This window comes from Eschscholzia californica, unplaced genomic scaffold (assembly GCF_041429995.1).
Source record: "Eschscholzia californica isolate CP2 unplaced genomic scaffold, dmEscCali1.0.p SCAF_5, whole genome shotgun sequence".
NCBI classification, from domain to species: domain Eukaryota; kingdom Viridiplantae; phylum Streptophyta; class Magnoliopsida; order Ranunculales; family Papaveraceae; genus Eschscholzia; species Eschscholzia californica.
In genome coordinates this window covers 44,583,038-44,607,574 of record NW_028238472.1, presented here as the reverse complement: position 1 = coordinate 44,607,574, position 24,537 = coordinate 44,583,038, and the positions used below count along the sequence as shown (strand labels likewise).

At 36.9% G+C, this 24,537-nt stretch overlaps 3 protein-coding genes across 5 annotated transcripts in view; 2 read left to right on the top strand and 1 right to left on the bottom strand.

The window, feature by feature from the left end:
• Positions 1–5,050: 5,050 nt before the first annotated feature.
• Positions 5,051–12,341, top strand: LOC147539582 (transcription factor MYB3R-1-like). 2 transcript variants are annotated; one of them, XM_086644824.1, is made up of 12 exons: positions 5,051–5,535; positions 6,048–6,295; positions 6,409–6,463; positions 6,612–6,669; positions 7,176–7,270; positions 7,417–7,520; positions 8,022–8,150; positions 8,410–10,138; positions 10,346–10,692; positions 11,408–11,525; positions 11,648–11,881; positions 11,979–12,341. In XM_086644824.1, exons 2-12 carry the CDS (start codon positions 6,192–6,194, stop codon positions 12,111–12,113), a joined length of 3,108 nt encoding a protein of 1,035 aa, XP_086500950.1. In that variant the 5' UTR covers positions 5,051–5,535; positions 6,048–6,191; the 3' UTR covers positions 12,114–12,341. The 2 variants fall into 2 exon arrangements, with proteins under 2 accessions (XP_086500950.1, XP_086500951.1); XM_086644825.1 differs by having other exon boundaries at positions 5,178–5,535; positions 6,133–6,295.
• A 1,276-nt stretch (positions 12,342–13,617) lies between these two features.
• Positions 13,618–24,537, bottom strand: part of PEX4 (peroxin4) — a 52,024-nt gene continuing 41,104 nt past the window's right edge. The window contains exons 1-6 of one of the 2 annotated variants that reach the window (XM_086639491.1): positions 16,684–16,774; positions 15,308–15,363; positions 14,828–14,947; positions 14,620–14,748; positions 14,276–14,405; positions 13,618–13,867 (exon numbers count right to left, since the gene is read on the bottom strand). In XM_086639491.1, coding sequence (XP_086495617.1) covers positions 13,779–13,867; positions 14,276–14,405; positions 14,620–14,748; positions 14,828–14,947; positions 15,308–15,313 — 474 coding nt within the window. In that variant the 5' untranslated portion in view covers positions 15,314–15,363; positions 16,684–16,774 and the 3' untranslated portion in view covers positions 13,618–13,778. Of the gene's footprint in view, positions 13,868–14,275; positions 14,406–14,619; positions 14,749–14,827; positions 14,948–15,307; positions 15,364–16,683; positions 16,775–24,537 lie in introns of those variants that run through there. The other variant, XM_086639492.1, reaches the window with a different exon arrangement.
• On the top strand, positions 16,957–19,276 carry LOC147539581 (uncharacterized). Its single transcript, XM_086639493.1, has 3 exons — positions 16,957–17,118; positions 17,216–17,334; positions 18,903–19,276. The coding sequence occupies exons 1-3, from the start codon at positions 16,967–16,969 to the stop codon at positions 18,920–18,922; spliced, it is 291 nt and encodes a 96-aa protein (XP_086495619.1). The 5' UTR covers positions 16,957–16,966; the 3' UTR covers positions 18,923–19,276.

Sequence of the window (24,537 nt, the reverse complement as noted above, 5' to 3'; positions counted from 1 at the left end):
ACTAAAATTCTACTATTAGCCAAGAACAGAAATAAGGTTCAACCCATGGTGACCAGGAATGTTGATTTAGTTGATGACTCTTAAAATATCTTCTCGATAACAGAGACATCGAAAAACTAAACGACACCTTGACCACCAATTATCGACATAAATACTGGGTGTGAAACCGTATATCGAGAATACAGAGAACGATCAATGATGAATACATGATCCTAAAAGTTCAACTCGATAACGAATCGAAGATGACAACCGCATAAGTTAGCGGAGAAGTATGTCAAGACAAAGATCAAAACCTAAACGGTTAGACAAGGTCAACGACAGAATATTACAAATAGTTACGAAACGATGAACTGTTCGAAAGAAATCATCGGTCTGAGATAATGAAAATTCCGTGAAACATTCTCGAATACAAAGTTGACGAAGAATGCAAAATTCTGAAATCAAACTTGTCTTCGAGAAAGTAAGTTATTTCGAATAACATATTCAGGCGGTAAATACTTCTCTAGAAGGTCCTGAGGCCTGTCTAAGAATTACAAGGAATCCTCAGATGTGTTAAACGGAAGGACCTTGGCTGAAAAATCTCGAAATCAGGAGTTATTACAAATAAATCCTTAAGTCTTTGTAAGGAGGTCCCTAGTTCTGTATCATTACAGAATAGTCCTTATAAATCCTCATGGCAACCTAATCTTCTTGGATAGACAAGAGAATTAAGGTTGATAAGACGTAAAGTTGAATATTACATCATTCGGTCCAGACGTGACTCGAATAATAAATTCAAGGGTCTTGGTAAGATTTTCGATTCAAGAGTATGAACGAAATCTAGAGACGATAAAGGACAAAATAGGTAATGATAACTTTGTTGATCATGTGATAGTTTAAATCTATCAAGGGAGTATATATGATTAAGACATATAACTCAAGAAAGAGTTAAAAGAGAAACTCACCTTGTATTATATCTCAAGGTTCTAATGATCATAAATCATCATGTTATAGAACAAAACTAAACACACTACACTAAAGAAATTGTGTACGAAAATAGTTTTGTCAAAAAGGAGAATCCAATGGTTACCCTAGAACTGTGGGGGCAGATGTTATTACATATCTGAACGGTACCCTATATGGAATAGTATTAGATTCCACCCAAGTTGACGAATAAGAGAAAATACTCTTGAAATGTGGGGGGACCCGAGAAGGAACCGAAAAGCCAAGTATAAAGAAATAAAATGGCATATAGAACTCCAAATTCTCCTGAAGATATAACGTCATAATGACGTAAAAAGAGGGAAATTATAGAGTACCTCGGAAACCAGATTTAACCAATAAGAGTGTTTGGTCAATAAGGTTTCATTGAGTTAAGAACTATGGTTATATTCACTAAGTTGTGACAAGAGTTGGAAATCAAGTGTGTGAATATAAGTAATGACGTGAATTTCCAATTCACTCAACAAATCTGGAAAAACACAAATGGAAAGAACTTCTCCTCCTAATCCTAAACTAAGTAACGAGATTCAACCGTGAATCATCTGTTCAAAAGAACAGACAATACTAGTTAGGAATAAGAAAGTGTTTAAAGAAGATATGATTCGATGCTTTTCCAGATTGAATCGTTACTCATGATTGATAATCTGAAGTGCATGGTTAGACAGAGAATGGTAGAATAACCGCTCAAAAACCACGATAAGCATAAATACTTGAATTTGAACAAATTCAAGAAAGAGTTATCATAGTAACAAATAGTTCTTAAGTATCTGAGCAGACTCGTATTAATTGGTTGTACATATCATAAAGAAAACGAAGATATGTGGACAACACTCGAATCCCAGATACAAAACAGTGGATATGACAAACCACTAAGGGCTACGATATCACAAAATCCTTAGAGGCAGACGTGCATAGCTGGATCAACAATGTAATCCTAAAGGCCTTGATGGATACATTGTTTTGGAGAAAGCAAAGGAAGTAGGTGAACTTCCTGGAGGATATTTGTTTGTGATTGAAGCCAGTGCACGCAATAAACATAAGTAGTTGTTGCGTAGGCACTAATACGGTAAGTCTAGAGAATTCAAAATAAAATAGACTAGCACCGTAAAGCAATTGCTCTCAAGGAATGCATAAATTAAAATTATGCTCAATCCTAAGTTACCTGGCGGATCCGTAAAGAACAAGGGTGAACAAGAGAGTTGAAATTGCATCATCAAGGGGAATGTGGCAAAAACGCCTAAAGTAAATGAGTAAAGGCATGGTGAAACCCTACCTAGATGACTGGAGATCCCACGATCTAGGTTCAAAGGGCAACTGAAGCTATATCCTGACTCGACAGTAACACTGTAAGAGATTTCTATCTCTTACCCATTCCTAGGATGATAACAGTGTTGCCTGCATTGAGAGGCTAAGCATTAAACTTTTAATGAATCCGAAAACTTAGAACTTGATTCTAACGTGAGGTATAGCAGGATACCTTATTACGGATAACCTATATGTGTGTGAATTGATGCCGGTTCCGTGGGAAGGTCGTCTAGGCCGACTTCTCTAAAGCACACATGAATTCGGGAATGTTCAGGGCCGAAATGAACACAACCGAGAACCTAAGTCGGTAAGGGATTAGCTGTGTGATAGCTATTCAGGTTTACAATTTCCAGGACTCAGTTCAAGACGATAAGTTCACTGCCGTCCTTGTAGACCTTGTAGTTATTCACTAGGAAAGGTTCAAAGTCGAAAGACTACCTTCTTCCGATGCAGCGAAGTTCCGCTTATGAGCTCTGTCAGTGTCAGAATGTCAGTATAGTATGTTTGTATATAGTAAACCTCGAATTTTCATTCATGTGGGGGATTGTTGGAATCGGAGCCAATTTTGGCTCGAGCCGACTCGTCAAACTCAGAAACGGAACGCGCCATTGCGTTCGTCTCGTCGAGCTCTTCAATTTAGAGCCAAGAATCACTCAAATCCGATTCCGGATGAATGAGAAATTCAAGGTTAAAGTTTGAACGAAGATCGGTTGAAATAGGTACTAAAGCGTCAAAGAGGACAAGTCAAACTCAGAAACGGAACGCGCCATTGCGTTCGTCTCGTCGAGCTCTTCAATTTAGAGCCAAGAATCACTCAAATCCGATTCCGGATGAATGAGAAATTCAAGGTTAAAGTTTGAACGAAGATCGGTTGAAATAGGTACTAAAGCGTCAAAGAGGACAAGTCAAGTTGAGGGGCGTTTGCGCGAAGAGGACGCGTGCCAATCTGGACGGTCAGCGTTCATCGCGCGGGATTTCACGCGATCTGACGTCAGGCGTTCCTTCCGCGTTCGGGCACGCTCCGGGCTACGATCTAACGGTCATTTGATCAACTGTGGGACAGTTTCGGGACAGATCACGATCATCTAAAGGCTGCTGTTTCACCCGAGTTGTGAAGGCAGATCCAACGGTCTAAAACCCACCCGAAATTCCCAGTTATATAACCAACTCTCCTCAAAGAGTTGTGTCCCTAAAAACCAAGAGTTTTGTCCCCAAAACTCTAGAGATGTGTCCCAAAAGCTTATACCTATTCAATTCCTATATAAACCCACCAAACCCACTTCATTTTCAATGAATTCATTCTCTTCTCTTCTTCTCTTCCCTTCTAACAATTAGAGGTTCTGGTTAGCCTAGAATATCTAATTAAAGAAGTATTTTCTAGAGGTTCTGGATAGACTAGAATATCTAGAAAAGGAAGAAAGAAGTTCTTCATAGGTCGTCTAGAACATCAATTCAATTCATTCTCTTCTTCTCTTCCCTTCTAACAATTAGAGGTTCTGGTTAGCCTAGAATATCTAATTAAAGAAGTATTTTCTAGAGGTTCTGGATAGACTAGAATATCTGGAAAAGGAAGAAAGAAGTCTCGAGTGAAATCTGAATTTCCAAAGCATCTAGAAGATCATCCGCATCAGTCAAAGAGCTCATAATACTGACAAAGGTTCGCCCGCTTTCAGAATATAGAAGTACCATCTTAAAATTCTGAAAGGTTAGTCGTTGTATCCCGAAGGCATTCACCCTAACGTTTGGTACTGTTACGGGGGTGTAAAAATGTCTTAAGGAAAGAGAATTTATTCTTGCCTCGACTACATTAAACACCTATCTCGGTTAGCCCGAAAGAAGGAATATTGACTTATCTTTATTCTTTAATAGTTTATCTCTCTATAAAGTTAGAGAAAGGAAACTCTGTCCGAATCAAGCCAAGACAGAGAGAAATCGACTTATCGATTAATAACCAGAGAACAACACTTCAGTCCTTCTTGAAATACATCAATCCCTTCCGGCCGCCCAACGACCTATAATGCTAGTCACTACTCCCACTGGGGCTAGAAAGTAAGCCCCACAACCCAAAGCCAAGTTTCATATTAAATGCAATTGACAATTTAACAACATGAAAATGCTAATATATGTGCATAATACACATGCTTCCCAAGACTTGATATACAACAAAATTCACACCAATTGCAAACAACTGATACCCACTTGGTAGTACATGTATGGTAATGTCTTTCAAAAAGAAAAATGGTAATGAGTACATTTAATCTATCGAAGTCATGAACGAAATGTAATCATGTTATTTCAAAAAAGAAAAATTCACAATCATTGTTGACAATTGTCACAGTTTCAAAAAATGCCCAATACGACATCAAAATAACTCTATAATTTTTAGATATCAAGTGTCAAAAAAGAAAAATTCACATCAATTGTTAACAGTTAAGAGTTTCAACAAAAAAAGTGTCAATTAAGAAGATTCTATTTCATAATTGTGAAAATAGAGACACTATAAACTTCTTTTGTCTTTTATAGAGATCTCTAAACTAACTTTGCTTCATACACACGGTACTCTTAAGTTTATTAGGAAACAAAGTTTTCTATTAGTATAAATTTAAAATTACACTGGTTGAGAGTCTCCATAACAAATATGTTTGATCAGAAAAGATTTTACAACAAAAAATTTTAAAAATCGCTCTAAATTTAGAGTGTGAGGGTCTCACTCGATATGCTCTAACATCACCCACAAAAACGATTTCTTAAAAAAAATAGTATTACATAAAAAAGGTTTGAGTGTCTGATTGGATTTAGACTAAATTGTCACTAGCCTTTGCCACCTGCTACAACCGGTACACTCCCGTTGGAGATTTCGAAATAAAAGCCGAATAGAAAGAGAAATAATTAACCGGTTAATTATTTTCTAGTAAACAATCTGAACCGTTGATATATTAAAAAAACTGTTCGATTTTTAAGCATAGGGTTATTTGAAACACTTGGAGTCCGCCCCTTCAACGTTTGAAATTTGTTTCCTCTGGACCGTTTACTCTCTCCCTCTCTCTCTCTATCTATCCTCTTCTTTCTCTCTCTCTCTCTACTCTACTGTAAACGTTTCGGTGCCCTTGTTGGATAGATCTTCTTCATCTCTGATCTATAATCGGAGATACCTCTCCGGAGATCTCCAATGTGCACTGGATCGTTCGGCTTATTAATTTCATCGATTTGCTTCTTCAATCCGTTTTATACTGTTCAAATCTCAAAAAGGTGGGGTTTTAGTCATCTGATCGGAAAATTTTGAATTTTTTTGTGGATATTACTCGTTTAGGATTTCAGTTTAGATGAATTCAATGATGATTTTATGGTTATTAGCCTAAATTTGATGAACTGAAGATGAAATTTGTTTCTTTCCTTTTTACTAACTTGTTGTTACTTGGATGAAATTGTTGTTTTGGGTTTCTGTTTCTATTCATGTTTGTTAGTGAAAACTAGGGTTTTTATTTTACTTGGATGATTACAAATGGAGTTTCTCATTCTGGAACTTGTTTGAGTTATTTTCAACCTGAATGTGATCTAGTCAATGATTTGGTAAGCTGAGAGAAATATGTTTTAACCAATCATTTAGTTCAAAAATTAGGTTATTGAGAACTTTGTTGAGAAGAAATTACAGGCAAGGCAAATCATCATCTCAAAGATAGTAAATAGGAGTAGTTCATAAAGAAGATTTCAATTGAGATCTTTCACATTTTTTTTCCTGATTATTTGTTTTGTTCATTCAGTTTTAGCTCATCGTTTCGTTCCTCGAAAAAGAATATCTGCTTACATTTTAGTAAGGTTGATGATGGTCTGGGGTGTTTCATCTAGAGATAGTTGCAGTCGCGTGGGAGTTGGGATATGCATCTTTTCCTGTCAATTAAAGAACAATGGAAAGTGAAAGGTCTCGAAGTGGTAAAGGAGCTGAAAGTCCTGTTACTGCTTCCCTTGAAGGGAGTAGTAGTGGATTTCAGAAAGCGCGACCTTTGCACGGGTAAATAATTTTTTGAAGTTTTGGCACGTTTCGTTTTACATCCCTTAATTTATTGCATGTTCATAGTTTGAAGTTTAGATCCTTACATCGCTCGCATTACGTAATGTTTATAGGAGGACTAGTGGCCCTACAAGACGCTCGACGAAAGGGAATTGGACAGCTGAAGAGGTAATTATTTGAAAATGACTTGGTAACAAATATATAAGGATTAGTTTAGTACGAAAACGGACGTTTAGGTTATTCTGTTTTGTGTTAGTTATTCGGTTCTGTTTTGTATCCATTGATGCAAGGGATCTTGATTGTCGTATGTATGCAGGATGCGATATTGTGTAGAGCAGTTCACCAATTTCAGGGAAGGAATTGGAAAAAGATTGGTAAGTTACCTGAACCTCTGAAAATGAAGGCAAATTACTCTATCACCAACTTAGAGCGCAATCATTTGCTTGTGAACAAAAAAAATTAACATTACATCTTCTATGACATGCATATCAATTCAGTTCATTATAGACCCTAGGGCTTCTGTAGTGACTTGACAATATCTTGTTGTGTCACACCTTTTTATGTTTTCTTTAGTGATATTGGCAAAGATGTTAAAAATATTAGTTGCATTGTTGAAAAGACATGTGGCTGATTCTATGTAACATGTAAAGTGACACGGGTAATGATATCTGACACCTTAGCATGGACAATAGCTCTATACTGATATAAGGCATAGGATCCGGGAAGTGGAAAAAGCCAGTACGGATAACATCTTTCATATAGCCTTCATTTTAACTTACAATTTGTTTACTTTTGGAGTTGACTCTGGTGCTTGGTTTAATGTGTCATCTTGTTGAGGATCTATACTCACAATAAGATGTACTTTGGTGCCCTTCTGCAGCTGAGTGTTTCAAGGACCGAACAGATGTCCAGTGCCTGCACCGGTGGCAGAAAGTCTTGGATCCAGAACTTGTTAAAGGGCCATGGTCAAAAGAGGTGAAAAGTTCCCGACATTGGCAGATTTCATTCTTTCGCTTCTCTTATGCTAGTCATGCTCGAATTTATATCCCGAAAATTCATTTCAGCATTTTACTGTAATGTATAGTTAAACTTCTTGCCTAACTCAACATTCTGTCTAACAGGAGGATGATATAATAATTGAGCTGGTTAAGAAATATGGGGCACAGAAGTGGGCCACCATCTCAAAGGCGTTGCCTGGACGTATTGGAAAGCAATGCCGGGAAAGGTATGATTGTTAAACCAATCTAGGCTTTATAGTCGTGCATTATCTTCTTTTGATAAATTTTAGGTTTTCTGAAAGCATAATAATTCAAATTTCATCTTGTATTATATGTAACTGAACAATTTTGATTTCAATTAACTCAATGTTCGACGACAAACTGCAACTTTGCTACTTAAACACCGAAACCGGAGCTTAATCTAACAACAACATATGATCATGTCCTTGTCGTTGCATATTGATAAACATTCCTCCTTCATAACTCTGTTTTCATTAATTGTTGTTCTGACTGGTAATGTTCACAATCAAAAGAAAAATTCAAGTAAATGCGAAAAGTTGGGATTTCCCATTTCCATCGGCTTTAAAGTCAGTAATTTGTTTTTCCTTAGAAGACGTGGGTGCATTGTTCAGAAACAGTGAATACGCCATTATTCATCAATAATCAGTTGTATGCTGTGCCTACTTTATGCATCTCCTTTTGTTTTTGATTTTCTCTTTTATCTTTAGGTGGCACAATCATCTTAATCCAGGGATCAAAAAAGAGGCATGGACTCAAGAGGAGGAATTGCAGTTGATTCGTGCTCATCAAGTTTACGGGAACAAATGGGCCGAGTTAACGAAATTCTTACCTGGAAGGTATGCCTTCCACTGTCGTTGAAGGGAGAGTGATTGACTTTGATGATTTAGAATTCTTGAATGAATTCATTTCGTATTTGTGTAATTCCTCTTATTATCTTTCTTCTTGCTACCTCGTCACTATTTGTTTAGCTTTGTGTTGTATGGTTTTCTTATTTACTCTTTGTTAAACCAAATTACCGTTCGCATCTGAAATTATGTTATCAGTTATATATCTCAAGACTAACACAGGAACATATTTATATGTTTGTGACCTCAGGACGGACAATATGATAAAGAATCATTGGAACAGCTCTGTAAAGAAGAAGTTGGATTCTTACTTGGCATCAGGTTTACTCGAACGATTCCAAGGTCTGCCAAATCCAGGCAATCCAAATCAATGCATGCCTTCTTCTTCAATGGCTCAAAGTAGTAGTGATAGCAGTTATCTGAAAGACAGAGCGGAAACTGATGAAGTACCAGAATGTAATCAAGCTTCAACCGTTTTTAGGTGTTCCCAGACGGACTCCAACATCACTAGTACTATTCCGGTACATATCAAAGATGAATTTAAAATGGACGAGAATGATCAAATGGAACTGCATAATTCTAGTCCATCGTCGAGTTCCAAACAATATTATACATCTTTGGATGAAGATGCATGTACAGTCACAGAAATACCTTCTGGAATTAGTTCACATGAGCTACGTAACAACTCTTTGCATGAATCGTCAGACTTGTTTAGAACAGCTACTCATTCGGTAACAGGTCAAGATGAAGTTCATGGGACGGGAAATTTTATGTTAGGAAGTTCAATGGGGAATATCATGGGGCGAGCTGATAAGCAGGAGGAGGCATCTGTATCTCAAAGTGATTGCTGCGCGGGGGTATACTCGGAAGGGACAAATGAGTTCTATTCTCTGATAAATCTGATGAAATGCTCAAATATCACAGATATTGATAGATGTTCTGATTCATTTATTTGCCAATCTGAAAATCAGCGCTCTGAAACTGCTAGAAATCTAGCCTCGCAACCCTATTATCCACTAAGATCATCTGATAGATTAGCACCTTCCAGCTCCGAGCCTCTACTGAACAGTTCTTGCCCACCACTATCTTCTGGTGAAGCTCAGTTTATATTTGGCGACGAACCCGCTGCTCTGAGGGGTAAAGCTAGTGCTCAGGACGATTCTGAGCTATTTAGAAGTTCATGTGATGGCTTCATCTATCCAGAAGGCAGCCTTGATAGTTCTCCTTGTCATGATGATAACAAGGATCTGAATCCAGTACCTGTAGACATTTTCGGATCCTTAAATCTAGAAACTGTTGGTAATCTTCCCAGCATCGACGAAAGAATGACAACTAGTAATGCCGAAGATCAAGATTCAGGAGCTCTATTTTACGAGCCTCCTCGTTTTCCAAGCTTAGAACTTCCATTTTTCAGTTGTGATCTCGTACAATCTGGTGGTGATTTACAGCAAGCATACAGTCCCCTTGGGATTCGACAATTGATGATGTCTAGTATGAATTGTTCACCATACAGCTTATTCGATTCACCATCTCGAGATGATTCTCCTGATGTGGTTTTGAAGAGTGCTGCTAAAAGCTTCCAAGGCACACCATCCATTTTGAAGAGCACACCATCCGTTTTGAGAAAACGACATCGTGAACTCTTATCACCATTACAGGAAAGGAAAGGCGGTAAGAAACTTGAGAGGGACATAAACCAAGGGCAATTTGGTATATCTAGAATGATCACTATCGACTCTCCTCGGCTTGATGGTTTTACTAATCCAAATAGTGCTGAATGTAGTCTTCTTTCCCCAACATCTTCCCAAAAGGAGAAGTTCACTCACGACAAAGAAAACATGGATCATGGTTTTACCTCATTTTCAGATGACAAGATTTTAGAGGAAGGACTGTCTGTTGACACAGGGCAAAAGATACAGCAGGAAGTCAATGGAGTTGGTTCATTGGCTAAGATTGATGAACATGACAGAAACGAAATGGTAATTTCTTTTTCTCATCTTAATGCACTGTGTTTTTCTCATATTTTTCACCCTTAATCATGGATTCATGGCCTTATCTCTTCACTACCTACCATTAAATTATGAATGATTATTTATTAGCTCTACTTTTGATAGGTATTATGCAGTGTTTCATCTTATTTTTCACCCTTAATCTATTCTAAAGTTTACATAATTTTTTTCTACCAGGCGCAAGAGGCCTCCGGGGTCCTCGTTGAACAGAATATTAATGATAATTTGTTCTTTTCTCCTGACCGTCTATTCTTTTCTCCTGATCGAGATGGACCTCTCAGAACTAAAATTGATACTAAGAATCTAAAATATCAATACTCTAGAAGCTTGGCGAATGAATCAACCGAGAATGTCCAAATTGGCCAGTCAGAATCTTCATTTGTAAATGTGCTTTCTCCTACAAATGATGAAAGGAAACATGTCAGGCGTTTAGTTCCAGCTACATCTGCACAATGTTTTCCATTATCACTTCCGCTCACATTCGAAAATGCTGGGAATAATGGTGACATGGGGAGCTTTGGCATGTAAGTTGTTGCAGTTAGGTTGTGTTTGTTTTATTTAATAGTCTGAAATTGAATATGATTCATAAATATAATTAGTTGTTTTCCATGCTCTTATCTCTTTGACGATTTAGATCTCAAAACAAGTCTTCCTCGCCATTGCAATGTGTTTTCAACTAAAAATATTAGATGGTGTTTTTTTTTAATAATCTGAAATTCATTTTCACCAAATGTGTAGGTGTAGTTGTTTTGCATGCTTTTATCCATTCAATGAAGTTAGTTCTTAAAACTAGTCCTTGCATCAAATGCATGTGTTTTCAGCTGAAAAGTAAGTTTGGGACTGAAGAAGACATGTCTCAAAATTGATTTTACTTGAGAGATAATGCATACAAGAACTCAAAACAAACACCACCTTGGTCTGTTTGCAAGGAGACTTGTATGATCTTACTAGAAAGAAAAACATATCAAAAACTCATATTATACAAGTTAGATATTGCTTTAGTCTCATTGTTTGCTATGGATTTGGGTATTGATTAAATACCAATCATCGTTTTCGTTTTTCCATTGGTCTACAATAAGGTATGATTAGAATACCTTTCTCCAGAACTGTTGGCTTTTGGCCAGTTAAGTTTAGACCTATACCGACATATCAAAACGGGCATCTTCATCTGATATCAATTAGTCTATAATGAATGAATAGGTCTTGGAATTTTGGCTCTTAAAGTTTTTCTGATTGCAGATCCAGTGGGACCCCTACCATCAAAAGAGGATTTGAATCTCCTTCAGCGTGGAAGTCCCCTTGGTTCATGAACTCCTTTTTGCCTGGTCCAAGAATTGATACAGACATAACGATAGAGGTACTGATTCATACTTAAATTATTTTGAATGCAGAATAAGCTCAACGAGATAGATCATGGAGTACAATACAACTTAAGCCGATAGGCCGTATCCAATTCTAACTTTATGCTTTGTGATGTAGGACATCGGAATTTTCATGAGCCCCGGCGATAGAAGCTACGATGCCCTTGGGTTGATGAAACAGATGAGTGAACACAGTGCGGCTGCAGTAGCTGAGGCTGAAGAATTCTTGGCAAGTGATCAGAAAGGTCCTTCAAAAGCAAAGTTCTCTGACCAGGAGAACTTGTCACTAGAAACCAGCCAATTTGCAGATAGTGATATGGAAGATCAAAATTGTCCGCTTACCGCTGCCTTGGTATGATGCTCCTAACATTTAATATCTCTCTCTCTCTCTCTCTCTCTTCTTCTTCTTCTTCTTGTTTTTATCCTAAACATAACTTGTTGTAAACCAGACGGAGCGGAGAGTACTTGATTTTAGTGGATGTGACACACCTGGGAAAGGAGGAACAGACAGCCAGAAGTCTGTGGTTGGAACTTCAGTAAGCTTCTCAAGCCCTTCTTCATATTTGATGAAAGGTTGCAGGTAGAATATCCAAATGCATTTTGTTGTTCTTTTATCTATGTTCCAAAAAAAAAATACATAAATACATAAAAAAAAAATTCCTTTTGTTTTTGTCCAATTGACGGAGTGTGCTGTTAATGTATGAGAAAGTTGTAGAGGGATTCATAACTTGTTCTTGGAGTTTCTATAAGATTTCCTGAATAGTGAATACATTGTTATGATATGAAGAATGTTGATCTTTCTATTTGAGAAATATATTCTTAGAACATTATTTGTATGATATATTTCTAATGGTTTTCGAGATCAATGCAAATATTTTGGCAGATTATGGAAGCTCCTTTACCATCCCTTTGTAGGAGTTATCCCTATGGAGGGGCTGGCTATTAGCTTTTTGGGTAAGACACCCATAACCATCGAACAATAGGTACGAGTGGGGACTTACCAACAAGTCTTTTAGGTTACATTGTGGAATAGGTACGAGTGGGGACTTACCAACAAGTCTTTTAGGTTACATTGTGGAATTCAGAGATTGTCTAATAAGTTTTGACGGGTGAATGGAAAAGATAATTGGAGCCACCCTGGTTCTATTGTCGGAGTGGGTGGTGAACCGGTGGTCACTTGTAAGTGTAACCGAAAGCATCTACTCTTGAGCTAGCTTTTAGGGTAAGAGAAGCGAAAGACCACCCAACATATGGTGTCGGAGTACTGAGACATGCCTTTGAAGTTAGCTTGTGGAAATGAGAGTATTTTCTAGGACAACTTGTAATTAACTGAAAGATTGGTGGATTGATTTGGGGAGTGAGTGGTAAGTTTACAAGTGTGATGAAAAACCTACCTTTTGAGCTAACTTCTAGGGTAAAACAAGTGAGAAAGCTAACTTCTGGGGTAAAGGAAGTGACAAGTCCAAGACAAGGTTCACTTATGTTTAATGAAAGACCGACGACAACATTTTTCTGTACAGATAAACACATACGGCAACGTTTCCAATATTGTAACTTCTACGCGCAAAAAGCATTTTGGATATCTAGTTATCTATAAAGTCTATTTACTTTATGCTTATGTGTCACATCCGGTGAGCCGGTTTGACGGAAAGTTTGGTTCCTGTGGAAGAGTTCCTTCCGAGACCCTTAACCACGGCCACTCGTTGGACCACTGCTAAGGTTGCTAGAGATGATTTGCTCTTCTGTATTTCCTGTTCTTTCTTTTTTTTCATAAAAAATAGAACATATTTGCTCTCTGCTTATTGATATTTTTGTTTAACACAACCTAACTTCACAATTCTATATTTACCCCTCTGTCTTAATAAAAATGATTCAAGGACTGGTTTTTATATAAAATTTCAGAAAATTAAGTGAACACCACAAGGATGTCAAAGTTGTTACAAAAGAAAATTTTCGTGGGCAGTTTTGCGAAGTTTTTTTTTTGAAATGTAGTTTTGCGAAGTTGTACCTGTCGAAACCCCAGTTTTATAACTACATTTGCTTTTCTTATTACTTACAGATTACGTAGATAAGGAAAAAAAATAAACCTTCTTATAATCGAATACATAACTTCTTGAATTTTAGAGGGATCCACAAGCACGAAGATGACAAATTCTTAAAAGAATAGTACTTGAGTTCATATATCACAAGAATTCATGTGAGCAGAGGTAATGGTGGACTATGGAATGACAATATGATTTCCTTTATCTTCATCCTTTCTTTGGGATTGCAGCAAGCTTTGTATACATTCTTGCCATTGACTGGTATCCTCTTACATCACCAGACCTCAGAAGATTTCCTACACACCCAGGATAAGTTCACCGATTAATCCACTAAAGAGCACCAATTTCATCTAAATCCGAATATATATATCATCGACATTGTTAGGTTCAACATAAGTTTTCAAGACATTTTTATAGCAAATAAGAATAATTATTTCATTATACAGTATACATTTTACAGGGGGTGTTCATTTTTATAGCGAATCAACTATTATATCTAAATCTGACTCAGCTGTCCTATGTCAGTTGGTGTATCAAAAGAAGTTGAGCGAATCGAGTATTCTTAAATATCTGAATATCACATGGTTTTCAAGAAATTCCGAGTTTTAGATTATAGTTCCAGTTATAACTTAGTACTTACCATCTCAAACCGAAACACGTAAACGAAAAGGGATTCTTCATGTTACATGCGTAAATCTGCATACCTGAATCACAATTAAGTGGGCTATCGGGTTCTGGGTGGGCCATCAAGGCAATTATAGCTCTACAGACGGACTGAAGAGTCCAAGCAGGACTCCAAGCATTCTTCAAAATGTCTAAGCAAATCTCTCCTGTCTGGACAAGACAATAACATGATTATTGCTAACCAAATCGTAAACACAGCGAAATTGCAAATTGGCTTCACCTTTGATACTTTCCATTCTAGAGTACTACTTGGACGTTGTACTGTCTTTCTTTTGTTAGAGTTTTCATAATCACCCGGGTAAAAGAAAAATGCAAGAGGAATTTCATAAAAACAAACTCAAGGAATGAAAATTGAAGTGGGTACCTTAAAATGTACATTTGGATGGAAAATTTTCGTTAGGAACCGAACTTGAGGAGGTTGCAGAGGGTATTGTTCTGGGACTGCAAATGCTAGCTGAAACACGCCACCATCAAAAGGGGTTTCTGATGGTCCCTATATACAAAATAGATGATAAAAGTTAGGGAACGGAGGAAAATTAGTATAAGATTCATCAGATCGTGATAGGGCTAACCTTTATAAGGGCAGTCCACTTAAATATGTTATTCTCATCGCACACCAGTTGGATATCGGGATCAGCTGTTTTTTCTCGCTGAACCTCTTTGTATTCCTTGAAAAGCCTTGCCCTAGATGCCTGTGAAGCAAAAACAAGAGTGAACTAGGGTTTGCATAATCAAAACAGGAGACGGCTACATCAGATCCTATTTCTCTGTTCAATTGATAGAAGAGGGTTTCAAGGACCCAAAGATATCTCAAACGATATCGGACACTCAATATACAACTCTTTATTAGTGTTTGGACTTTGGGGCGAGTTGGGGATAGAGGGGACATTAATATATATATATATATATATAAATCAGTTCACTCCATGTACAGATAAACGATAATATATGAATATACTATCATTCTTTTTCAAGATAAATAGGCTATACTACGCCAAACGGGTCTCTTGGACAAAACAGAAGAAACCATAATTTAACGGAAAGCCACTCACCTGCATTTGTATAATGATTCAGAATACAAAAAACAGATAAAATGAGCTCCGTTAATCTGCATAGTTAACCAAAATATAAGATCTTCAATTAAATTGCGAGACACACTGTGAGAATTGAAAATAGAAAAACAAAACATTATCAGTGAAAATTTCAGGAGTGAACAGCAGAGCCTATGGTGGTTATGTATCGGGCCCTAAAGAGTCTACGTGAATTGGCACATTAACTCCTCACATCTCGAAAGTCATGATACCACAAAGACATCATTAGGAAAAATCAGTTGGAACTATATGTGATAAGAACATATCCTGTTATGAGCCACATGCCGCAGAGTGACCAAATTATGAAAACAAGGAGGAATAGAATACATAAGTTTGTGTTAGAACAAATTATACAGGTTCTCTAAAACTAGTCCTAACTATATTATAACATTTTGTTACTTTCTATAGATTTAATACGAAAAGCTTTTGTCAAGTCCACAAGAGGTATCTCTATAATTCGAATATATCAATGTGCAAACACATATTTACACTTTTAACTCTACTTACACCTCCTATACAACCAATTAGTATAACCATTAAGCATCACTTCCAAACTAACATTCAGCTGATACATAGGTACACTTAGGCACTTGGGCTCGGTACTTGTGCATGGCTCTGCTGTGCCAGAGCTAACCGAGTGACTCATGAGTTCCTCAAGCTCGGCTCAGGAGTTCCATGTTACATATACATTTGTATATGGAAGCATGAAAATAAATTTTTCTTTTATTGTCATTCCAAAGTTCCTCAAGCTCGGCTCAACCACCATTGGGATCCAACAACTTAGCTAGTGTTTGTTTCCTTTTCTAAGTCAAATCTGAAATCGGGCACGAGGTCTGAATTGATTCCATACTGAATTCTGACTGTTTTTGTCTGACTCATAATGTTTGACTTCTAATAGCGGATTTAGGTTGATTTTTGGTCTACTAGATTCACAAACAATGAGAAAAGAGGAACACCACCGACTGATAATGCGATATCTAGGTACACCAAAGTAGTGAATTTCGTGTATTACAACCAACCCACAACCGAAAAACGACCAAAACACAAATTTATTTTGGCTAATTCATGAAAAGTAAAATGAAGATCACAATTCAGACAGTATGAATTGTAAAAATACCACCACTGATTTTTGTACACAAGAGTTCTAAGTAGAGAGATCTAATTAAAACCTTAATCACATAATTTACACTTTTTTCCCCAATTTGAATAACCAGAGAAATTTCATATCTTCAACCATTCTTACCACATAATCATTTCTATTAAAATTAAATCAAATTGAACAAAAAAACAACAAGAAATTGATTCAAAATTTCAAGATTTAAGAGTTGAGATCGTACCTGAAAAGAAACCCTCGTAATCTTCCGAGCGAGAGAGAGAGCGAACGAACGAATTAGCGGGCGAAACGAGAAAAGAGAAGATATATAGTTGACAGACGATTTGATTGTGTAAATCGCGAGCTACAACATTAACTCCTAACGAAGTTTATCAGCCGTACATCTAGTTTGATAGGATTTTCAGATGAACAATACTAACTTGCGCCTTACCTCTTAAGCGCACGTTAACATTTTCAGGGTTTAATAAGAACAGAAATCAGAGTTAATACTAGTAAACCAATCAAAAATGGCTGCTTTAAGGGTTCTAGCTAGGTTAACTAGTCGTTCTCCATCAATTTCATTCAAACTCAATTCAAAATCTATTTCTTCGCCTACAATTTCTCCTATAAATTTGACTTCTCCATCTCAGATCTCTAATTCCATGAATCGCATTTCAAGGTAAGATGATTACTTTCCCCAATTTTCTTATAATCAAATATGAGTGAATCTTGTATACCCAATTTTCTATTTTTTATTTGTGTGTTTTTTTGTGTAGATTACCATTGGTTTTGATCAGTTTGGATTCAATGATGCCTTTGCATAGTGCAATAGCTTCAGCTAGGTTAAAATCAATACTTGCAGCTGAATCTCAAAGTTGGGGATTGATTCCTCAAGGTATGTTTTATTTTATTGGATTTCCACTGATTTTAATGGTTAAAGGTAGTGAATTTTAGTTGAGTTTTATTAGTATTTGATTATTTGAAGTGTTAGGTTTCATGAGTTTAGATTAATGAAGCTCTTAGTAGAATCAAGTACAAGAGAAAGTAAGAAGAATAATGTTCTGTCATGTTCAAACATATTTGATGGTATGAGAATAGTCCCACTTGGACAAAGAGAAGCTTCACGACCAACAATATAATATCTAGGGTTTCTTCGGTTATTACCCGTTGGTTTTGAGTTGAATATCCACAAACTTGACAGATGTTTCTGTTTGTCATACAATCCCTTTTTTTGTAGACCACAAATACAGACTGTTAGTAGTGTTACATTTGCCCTAGTTGACCCTCTTGGATGATGTTATCGTTCATTACCAACATTTCTTGGTTCTGAAAAATTTAGGGAGCAATGGTACATTGGACTCAGAGAGACAACTAGGAGATCAAGTAAAAAGAAATGGTCAATCTAGCTTTGTTCATCAAACCATTTTGAGAATCGAATCAATCGATCATAATATATACCCCTACTTTACTAGCTAATGATGTCATCATGTGACATCCTCTCGTTCATTGATCAAGCCTTTTATTACGAGCAAAAACGTTAATAAAATCTTGGGAAGTGAAATACTCGGCAAGTCCTAAGTGTTCACTCATATGGTTAGCATTGGCTAAATTTGCCACAATATCACCTTCAAGTTTAATAGCAATGCAGTTTCTTCTAAGTTTGTCGCACCTAATCCTCGGCTATGATTATCGATGCTTTGAATCGAACTCTATTTTCAAGCTAATATAGACAGACATCCTGAATTAGTGAGTTTACACATGTTGAGGTTCGGTATATAACGTACTTGTCGAGTAGTTAGTGGCGGTTTAAATGATGCTTTTGGAGTTGAGGAGATAAAATTATGAACAGCTAATATAGACAGACATCCTGAATTAGTGTGTTTACCACGCCGCCGGAGCTTCATCTCTCTTAAAAGAACGACTAGTCTGAAAAATTCCTACCTCTGTATTGTATCTTTTTCAAAGGAAAACTTTTATTTGCTTCTAGTCCAGCTTATTTTCTTTGAGTAAACACTTTTTTGGTAGATCTAGTTTCATTACAAAAATCTTCTTTGCTTGCTTAGATTGTCACTATACTAAAGTTACAGACTTATAGCTACATGAATACTATTGAACTTTTCTGCATCTTTATTTTGGACTAGTGAAGATTTGCCGATGTGGTATCTACAGAACTTAGTTTCCTGGTATCCTTTCAAATATACGTTCTTTTAAGAAAAACAAACGAAAACTTAGTTCTTAAACGAATCTTATGACGTTTTTTTCACTATATTTACTTTCTTATTACTAGTAAAGCCCGACGGAGATATAAATCTTTTCGTTCTCTTTTTCTTGTTAAAGACAGTTAACATAGTCTTGCAGATTCCGGAAATCAGAATGAGAGATTTTCACACATAATTGAGTACATTAACATTTTCAAGTCGGACTAATTTTGTATTCTAATCTTTACCCTTGTTTGTGTTGCAGGTAACTCGATGCCTTTATGACGGCAATATCTTTTTCCATGAGTTCCTCCACAAGCTTGCTTCTAGTTTTACTTTGCAATGGTTTACAATGGAGAAGAACTATCTTCGGCTTCTTTCCTTTCCTTTATAGACTTCGAAAACTTGAAGAAATCGCTTTGATGAAATTTTGTTGATAAATTTGGAGAAAGATGCATAAATGATATTGACATTCTTTGACTCCTCCATGTATTTTCTGCTCCGAATCTCCAATAACTCTCTTAAAACTCCACTAAGAACTAGGTTTATGTCCAAGCTTTAGATTTAGCCTAAACAAGGTTAACTGAAGTTCTTTGTAGAATTTATCAAGTTAATTTCTTTTAATCTTTGAGAGTTTATTATTGTAGTCTTTATCATAATAGGTTGAAATTGTTGAACTAGTAGTTTATGTTGTAGAATTTTTTTTTAAAACAAGCATAACATCTATTGCATATAAATATCGGTTACATGGATGTTATGAAGCAAAAGAGAACAGTTAGGATAGCATTTGGTATTCACAATACCATTCTTCCTAGTACTACAGGCAAGAGAGTTTGCTAGAGCATTAGACTTCCTATTTACATATGTAAACTTGATACAATCAAAAGAGGAGATATGCATTTTAATAGTCTTCATGATATGCTTAGCCGTCCAGTGGATGGAGTTTGGACTGCCATTCAAAAAATTTGCAACATTAGACGAGTCTCCTTCCAAAATGAGCTTCCGAGCTCCATGCTTAATAGCCCATTGAACTCCAGCTAGGGCTGCCTTTCCTTCTCCTTCATCAACTGACCTGGAGGTGGTGGTGATAGATTCTTTGATTTCTGGTTTTCCTGTGAAATCAGTTACAATAAAAGCAAGAAAGGAGGATAAGTCTTGAGCCAAAAAGGAAACATCATAGTTAATTTTTATGAATCCAATGGGAGGAGGAGTCCATATGTTTCTATGAGGTTGAGGTCCTGCTCTGTTGTATCTCACCAAGTGAGCCTGTTGAGAGATGTAGTCTTGAATTGTATGTATCAGATTAGATATGTTCAATAGGATATCATTGAAAACAATGTTGCATCTGTGCTTCCAAATGTGCCACATAGAGATTGCTGCAAGTTCTAATTGATTAAGGTGGCTATCTTGGTCTGCCTCTGAAGTCAGATTATGTATGTGGGAGAACCATTCCGAGAAGTTTGATATATTAGTATTATTGAAGTTAATCTTAGTGAGAGAATTTATCACTTCTCTAACCACAGGACAGGCTTGCAGAAAATGATGTTGAGATTCCTCTTCCAAGTGACAAAGGGGGCAAGTAGAGGATAATTGAGGAATGTATTTGGAGATCTTCAAATTCAGAGGGAGAATGTCATGAGCAAGTTTCTAACAAAAAACCTGAATTCTAGGGTGCAGGTTCAGCTTCCAAAACTGTTTCCAGTATTTAAAGGGTGTAGGAGTAGAGTTTTGATGGATGAGATGCTTATATAAGGAAGAGACAGAGAAACTACCTGACTGAGATAACATCCATTTTTGTGAATCATGATGTGTTTTAAGAGGGATTGATAGGATTCTCTGTTGAATATCTGTGGAGAAGAGAAGGGAAATGAGGGATTGGTTCCAAGTATTGTCTCCATTTATAAGTTGAGAGACAGTGGATAAGCTGGGTTGAGATGAAGGTAAGCCTAACTTCCCAAATCCTGGTATCCAAGAATCTTCCCAAATGTTTATATTGGTACCATCTCCTATATCCCATATAATGTTAGAGTCCACCATCTGCTGATTCTTGTTAATAGATTTCCATAACCAGGAGGAGGAGGAATGACTTCCTCTTAGTTGAGGTGAGTATTTTGCTTTTATATGTTTAACCCATAATGTTGAAGGTTTAGTTCTGAAAATCCAATTCAATTTGCTTCTGAGAGATAAGTTGTCCTTTTGAATGTTTCTAAGTCCCAGCCCTCCTGAGATTTAGGCAGACAAATTGAATTCCAATTTTTGAAGTAGATTTTCTTCTTGTTGTTTGTAATTCCCCACCAGAAATCCCTCTGCAGGGAAGTAATGGTTTTCTTGATCTTACAAGGAAGGTCAAAAATTGCCATCTGGTATCTTGGGGCAGCAGCTAAAGAGGATTTAATCAATTCTCCTCTTCCTGCCTGAGATAAAAGGTTTCTTTTCCATACACTAAGTTTACTTTGCAGCTTGTCAATAAGAGGGATGAAGGGTTTAACTTTTGATTTGCCAAAAAATATATGAGTACCCAGGTAAGGATCATTTTTGTTAATGGGTCTGACTTTGAGAATTCCAGAGATAATCTTGCAATGTCTGTGATGAACATTTGCACTAAAGAATATACCACTCTTGTGGAAATTTATCATCTGCCCAGAAACTTCACTAAAATGCTTAAGGATATCCATAAGGTTATGGACAGAAGGGATGTCCATTTTAAGGAAGATAAGGTAATCATCTGCAAAAAGAAGATGAGTGATAATAGGGGCTGAGTTGGAAAATTTAAACCCCTGTATTAGACCTTCTGATTGAGCTTTTCCCAGGAGCCTACTGAATGCTTCCATGCATATAATAAACAGATAAGGAGATAAAGGATCTCCTTGCCTTAAGCCTCTAGAGGGTTTGAAATATGGGCCAGGACACCCATTTAGAAGGATGGAAGATGAAGCAGTGGAGATGCAGTTGAGGATAATCTTACAAAAGTCTGATGAGAAACCCATTTGTTGTAAGATATGGATGAGAAAACTCCATTCTATTCTGTCAAAGGCTTTTCCATATCTAACTTAAGACCCATGTACCTTTGGTTGCCTTTAAGGAGCTTCATAGAGTGGATAATTTCAGATGCAATGATGATATTATCTGTCCCTTGTCTGCCAGGCACAAAAGCATTTTGATAAGGGCTAATGAAACCATCCAGTAAAGGTTTAAGTCTATTTGCTAGGATTTTAGAGATGATTTTATAAGTTGTATTGCATAGACTGATAGGTCTAAAGTCTGAGGGTGTTGATGGATTTTTTGTTTTTGGGATTAGCACTATATGAGTTTTGTTGATGTCTTTAGGTATGGTCATATTTTGGAAGCTTTCCTGGACCATAACAATGGTGTCATCTGCTACTGTTTCCCAATTTTGCTGAAAAAAAAGATGGGAGAAACCATCAGGACCAAGTGATTTATCAGCTTTTAAGTGATGAATGATTTCTGTAATTTCATCAGGGGTGGGGATGGATATGAGTTTGGTGTTCTCCTCTGCAGAAATGATGGGACTGAAAAGACCTATGGTGGGTTCAAGGTGGTTTGGAGAAGTAGAAGTTAAAAGGGTGGAGAAATGAGAGGTTAATATATCACTGATCTCATTTGGTTTGTCTGTCCAGATACCAACAGAGTTTTGCAGACTAGAGATCTTATTTATTCTCATTCTAGAGGAAGCAAGAGCATGAAAATACTTTGTATTTCTATCCCCTAGTGATATAATGTTATCCCTAGATTTGAGCTTCCAATAAGTTTCTTGTTCCTTAAGGAGGTTATTTAGCTTCTCCATCAGCATGAGTTGAGAAATTAAGTCTTTGCAGTTTTCTAGTTGCAAGGAAATTTGGCTAATACTTTTTATCAGCTTGTTGTAATGATTGTGGTTCCAGTCAGAGAGAAGAGGCTGAAGGTCAACTAACTTGTTATGGACCATATCAATAGGAGGATCATCTCTATACTTCTTCCAAAAGTTCTCTATAATATCAATACAATGGATATCTTTACACCATGCAGGATTGAATCTGAATATCTTCTTGTTATCATAGGAGAGAGAAGAGGTACTTAAAAGTATAGGGTTGTGATCTGATCCCAATCTAGGAAGATGGGTAGTTGTGGAGTTGGGGAATTTGTCTAACCAAGAATGAGAGACAATGGCCCTATCCAATAACTGCTGAACCAAAAGACTGCTTCCTTTGTTATTTGTCCAAGTATATGGGGAGCCTTGATAGGGGATTTCCATAAGTCCCATACTCTGAGTGAGGTTCCTCCAGAAGAGTATCTGGGACCAGGGAATTTGAGTTCCTCCCAATTTTTCAGTAGGGTGAAGGATAAAATTTAGATCTCCAATAATCATGTAAGGTGCAGAAGACTCTAAGTTCAAATCACAATAATGCTTAAAAGAAGACCAGAAATCCCTTTTCTTGTTACTCTCTGCTTCACCATACATGAATATTATAGAGAAGTTTAGCTCTTTCTTGCTGTTTAGAAACTCTATATGAATCCACTTATGTGTTTTGCTTCTGATATGAATTGGGAAGCATTTAGTGAAGGCCACTGCTAGCCCACCACTTGTGCCTATAGGACTTTGAAGAATAATGGAATCAAACTGATGATCATTAGTAATATACTTGACTTTATCATCAGTTTGTTTGGTTTCGGACAAGAAGCAAATGTCAGGCTTGTGTCTTCTAAGAAGCCTGCCTAGCTGATGTTTAGTAATTCTAGAGCCAAGACCTTGACAATTCCAGCTAAGGATGCTTAAGGGGGGATTGATATTCATAATGGAAGGTTTCCTACAGTATTCAACAAAAAATTTAAAAGGAATAATAAAGATTCTAATAGATTGTCGAATTACCTTTGAAGCTGATGGTGAAGCACTTGAACATCCTTTGGTAGTTGGAACTTGTTGAGTTTCAAGAGTGACTCCTGTTTCCTTGTTATGTTGAGTGCCAGATTCTTCCAATTGGGGGCCAATTTGAGCTACATTTTGTATATTAGAATCCTTAGCCTTAATTTGTTGAATTGAGACTTTTGGTTTGTATGTTCTATGTTTCTTCTGCTTATTGTGGTTATCCTTGTCTTCCCCTGTTCTCTTATTCATACCAAATATAAGATCAAAGTTTATATCCTCCGAGAAATTTGTAGAGATATCTGGAAGGTTGGTGTCAGTGGGGATCTTTTCTTTAGGGAGAGGGAATTGAGTATCTGGAACAAAATCAATATCACCACAAGAGGTACAATCTAAATGTTTGTCCTCTTTGAATCTTTTCCAGAAATGATCTAACCCTTCTATGAAAGAATCCGTATCTTCGAAAATAGTGGCTTTCACCAAGTCTTCGCTATAGGTTTGCTTTCTTTTCTCTCTAGAGACTTGAGGTGGGGTAATGGATTCAGTTTGAATAGCAGAAAGATTAGCTTGTTTTTGAGGAAGATTGGGGGTGTTTTGACCTAATTTTTTGGGAAGATTATCAGAGGGGATGAGTGGTTCCTTCCCTTTCCCTGGGGGTCCAAACGGGTCTCTTTGTGGGTATTAAAGTTGGGCATGGGTTCACGGATCTGGATACCCTTCTGGGGTGCCTGCAGGATAGGATCTTGGTTTGAGGTTTTAAGAAATTGTTTTGTCCAGCTGGGATTGATCTGTCTTTGGGGTGCCTTTATGGGTTGGACATTCTTTGAGTTGGCAGTAGGGTAAGTTTGATCAATAGGGTTTTTATCAGTGAGATTCGATGTTGAGGGAGTATCTGAACTGGAACTGGGAATGAAAGCACTGATCTTCAAAGGTTGAGAGCTAAGCAGCGATTCGAGTGTAATTGGGAGAGGAGTGGGTTTGTTTGATTGGTTTTCAGAGACCTGGTTTGCTTGAGGTTGCAGAGGATTTTGACATGGGT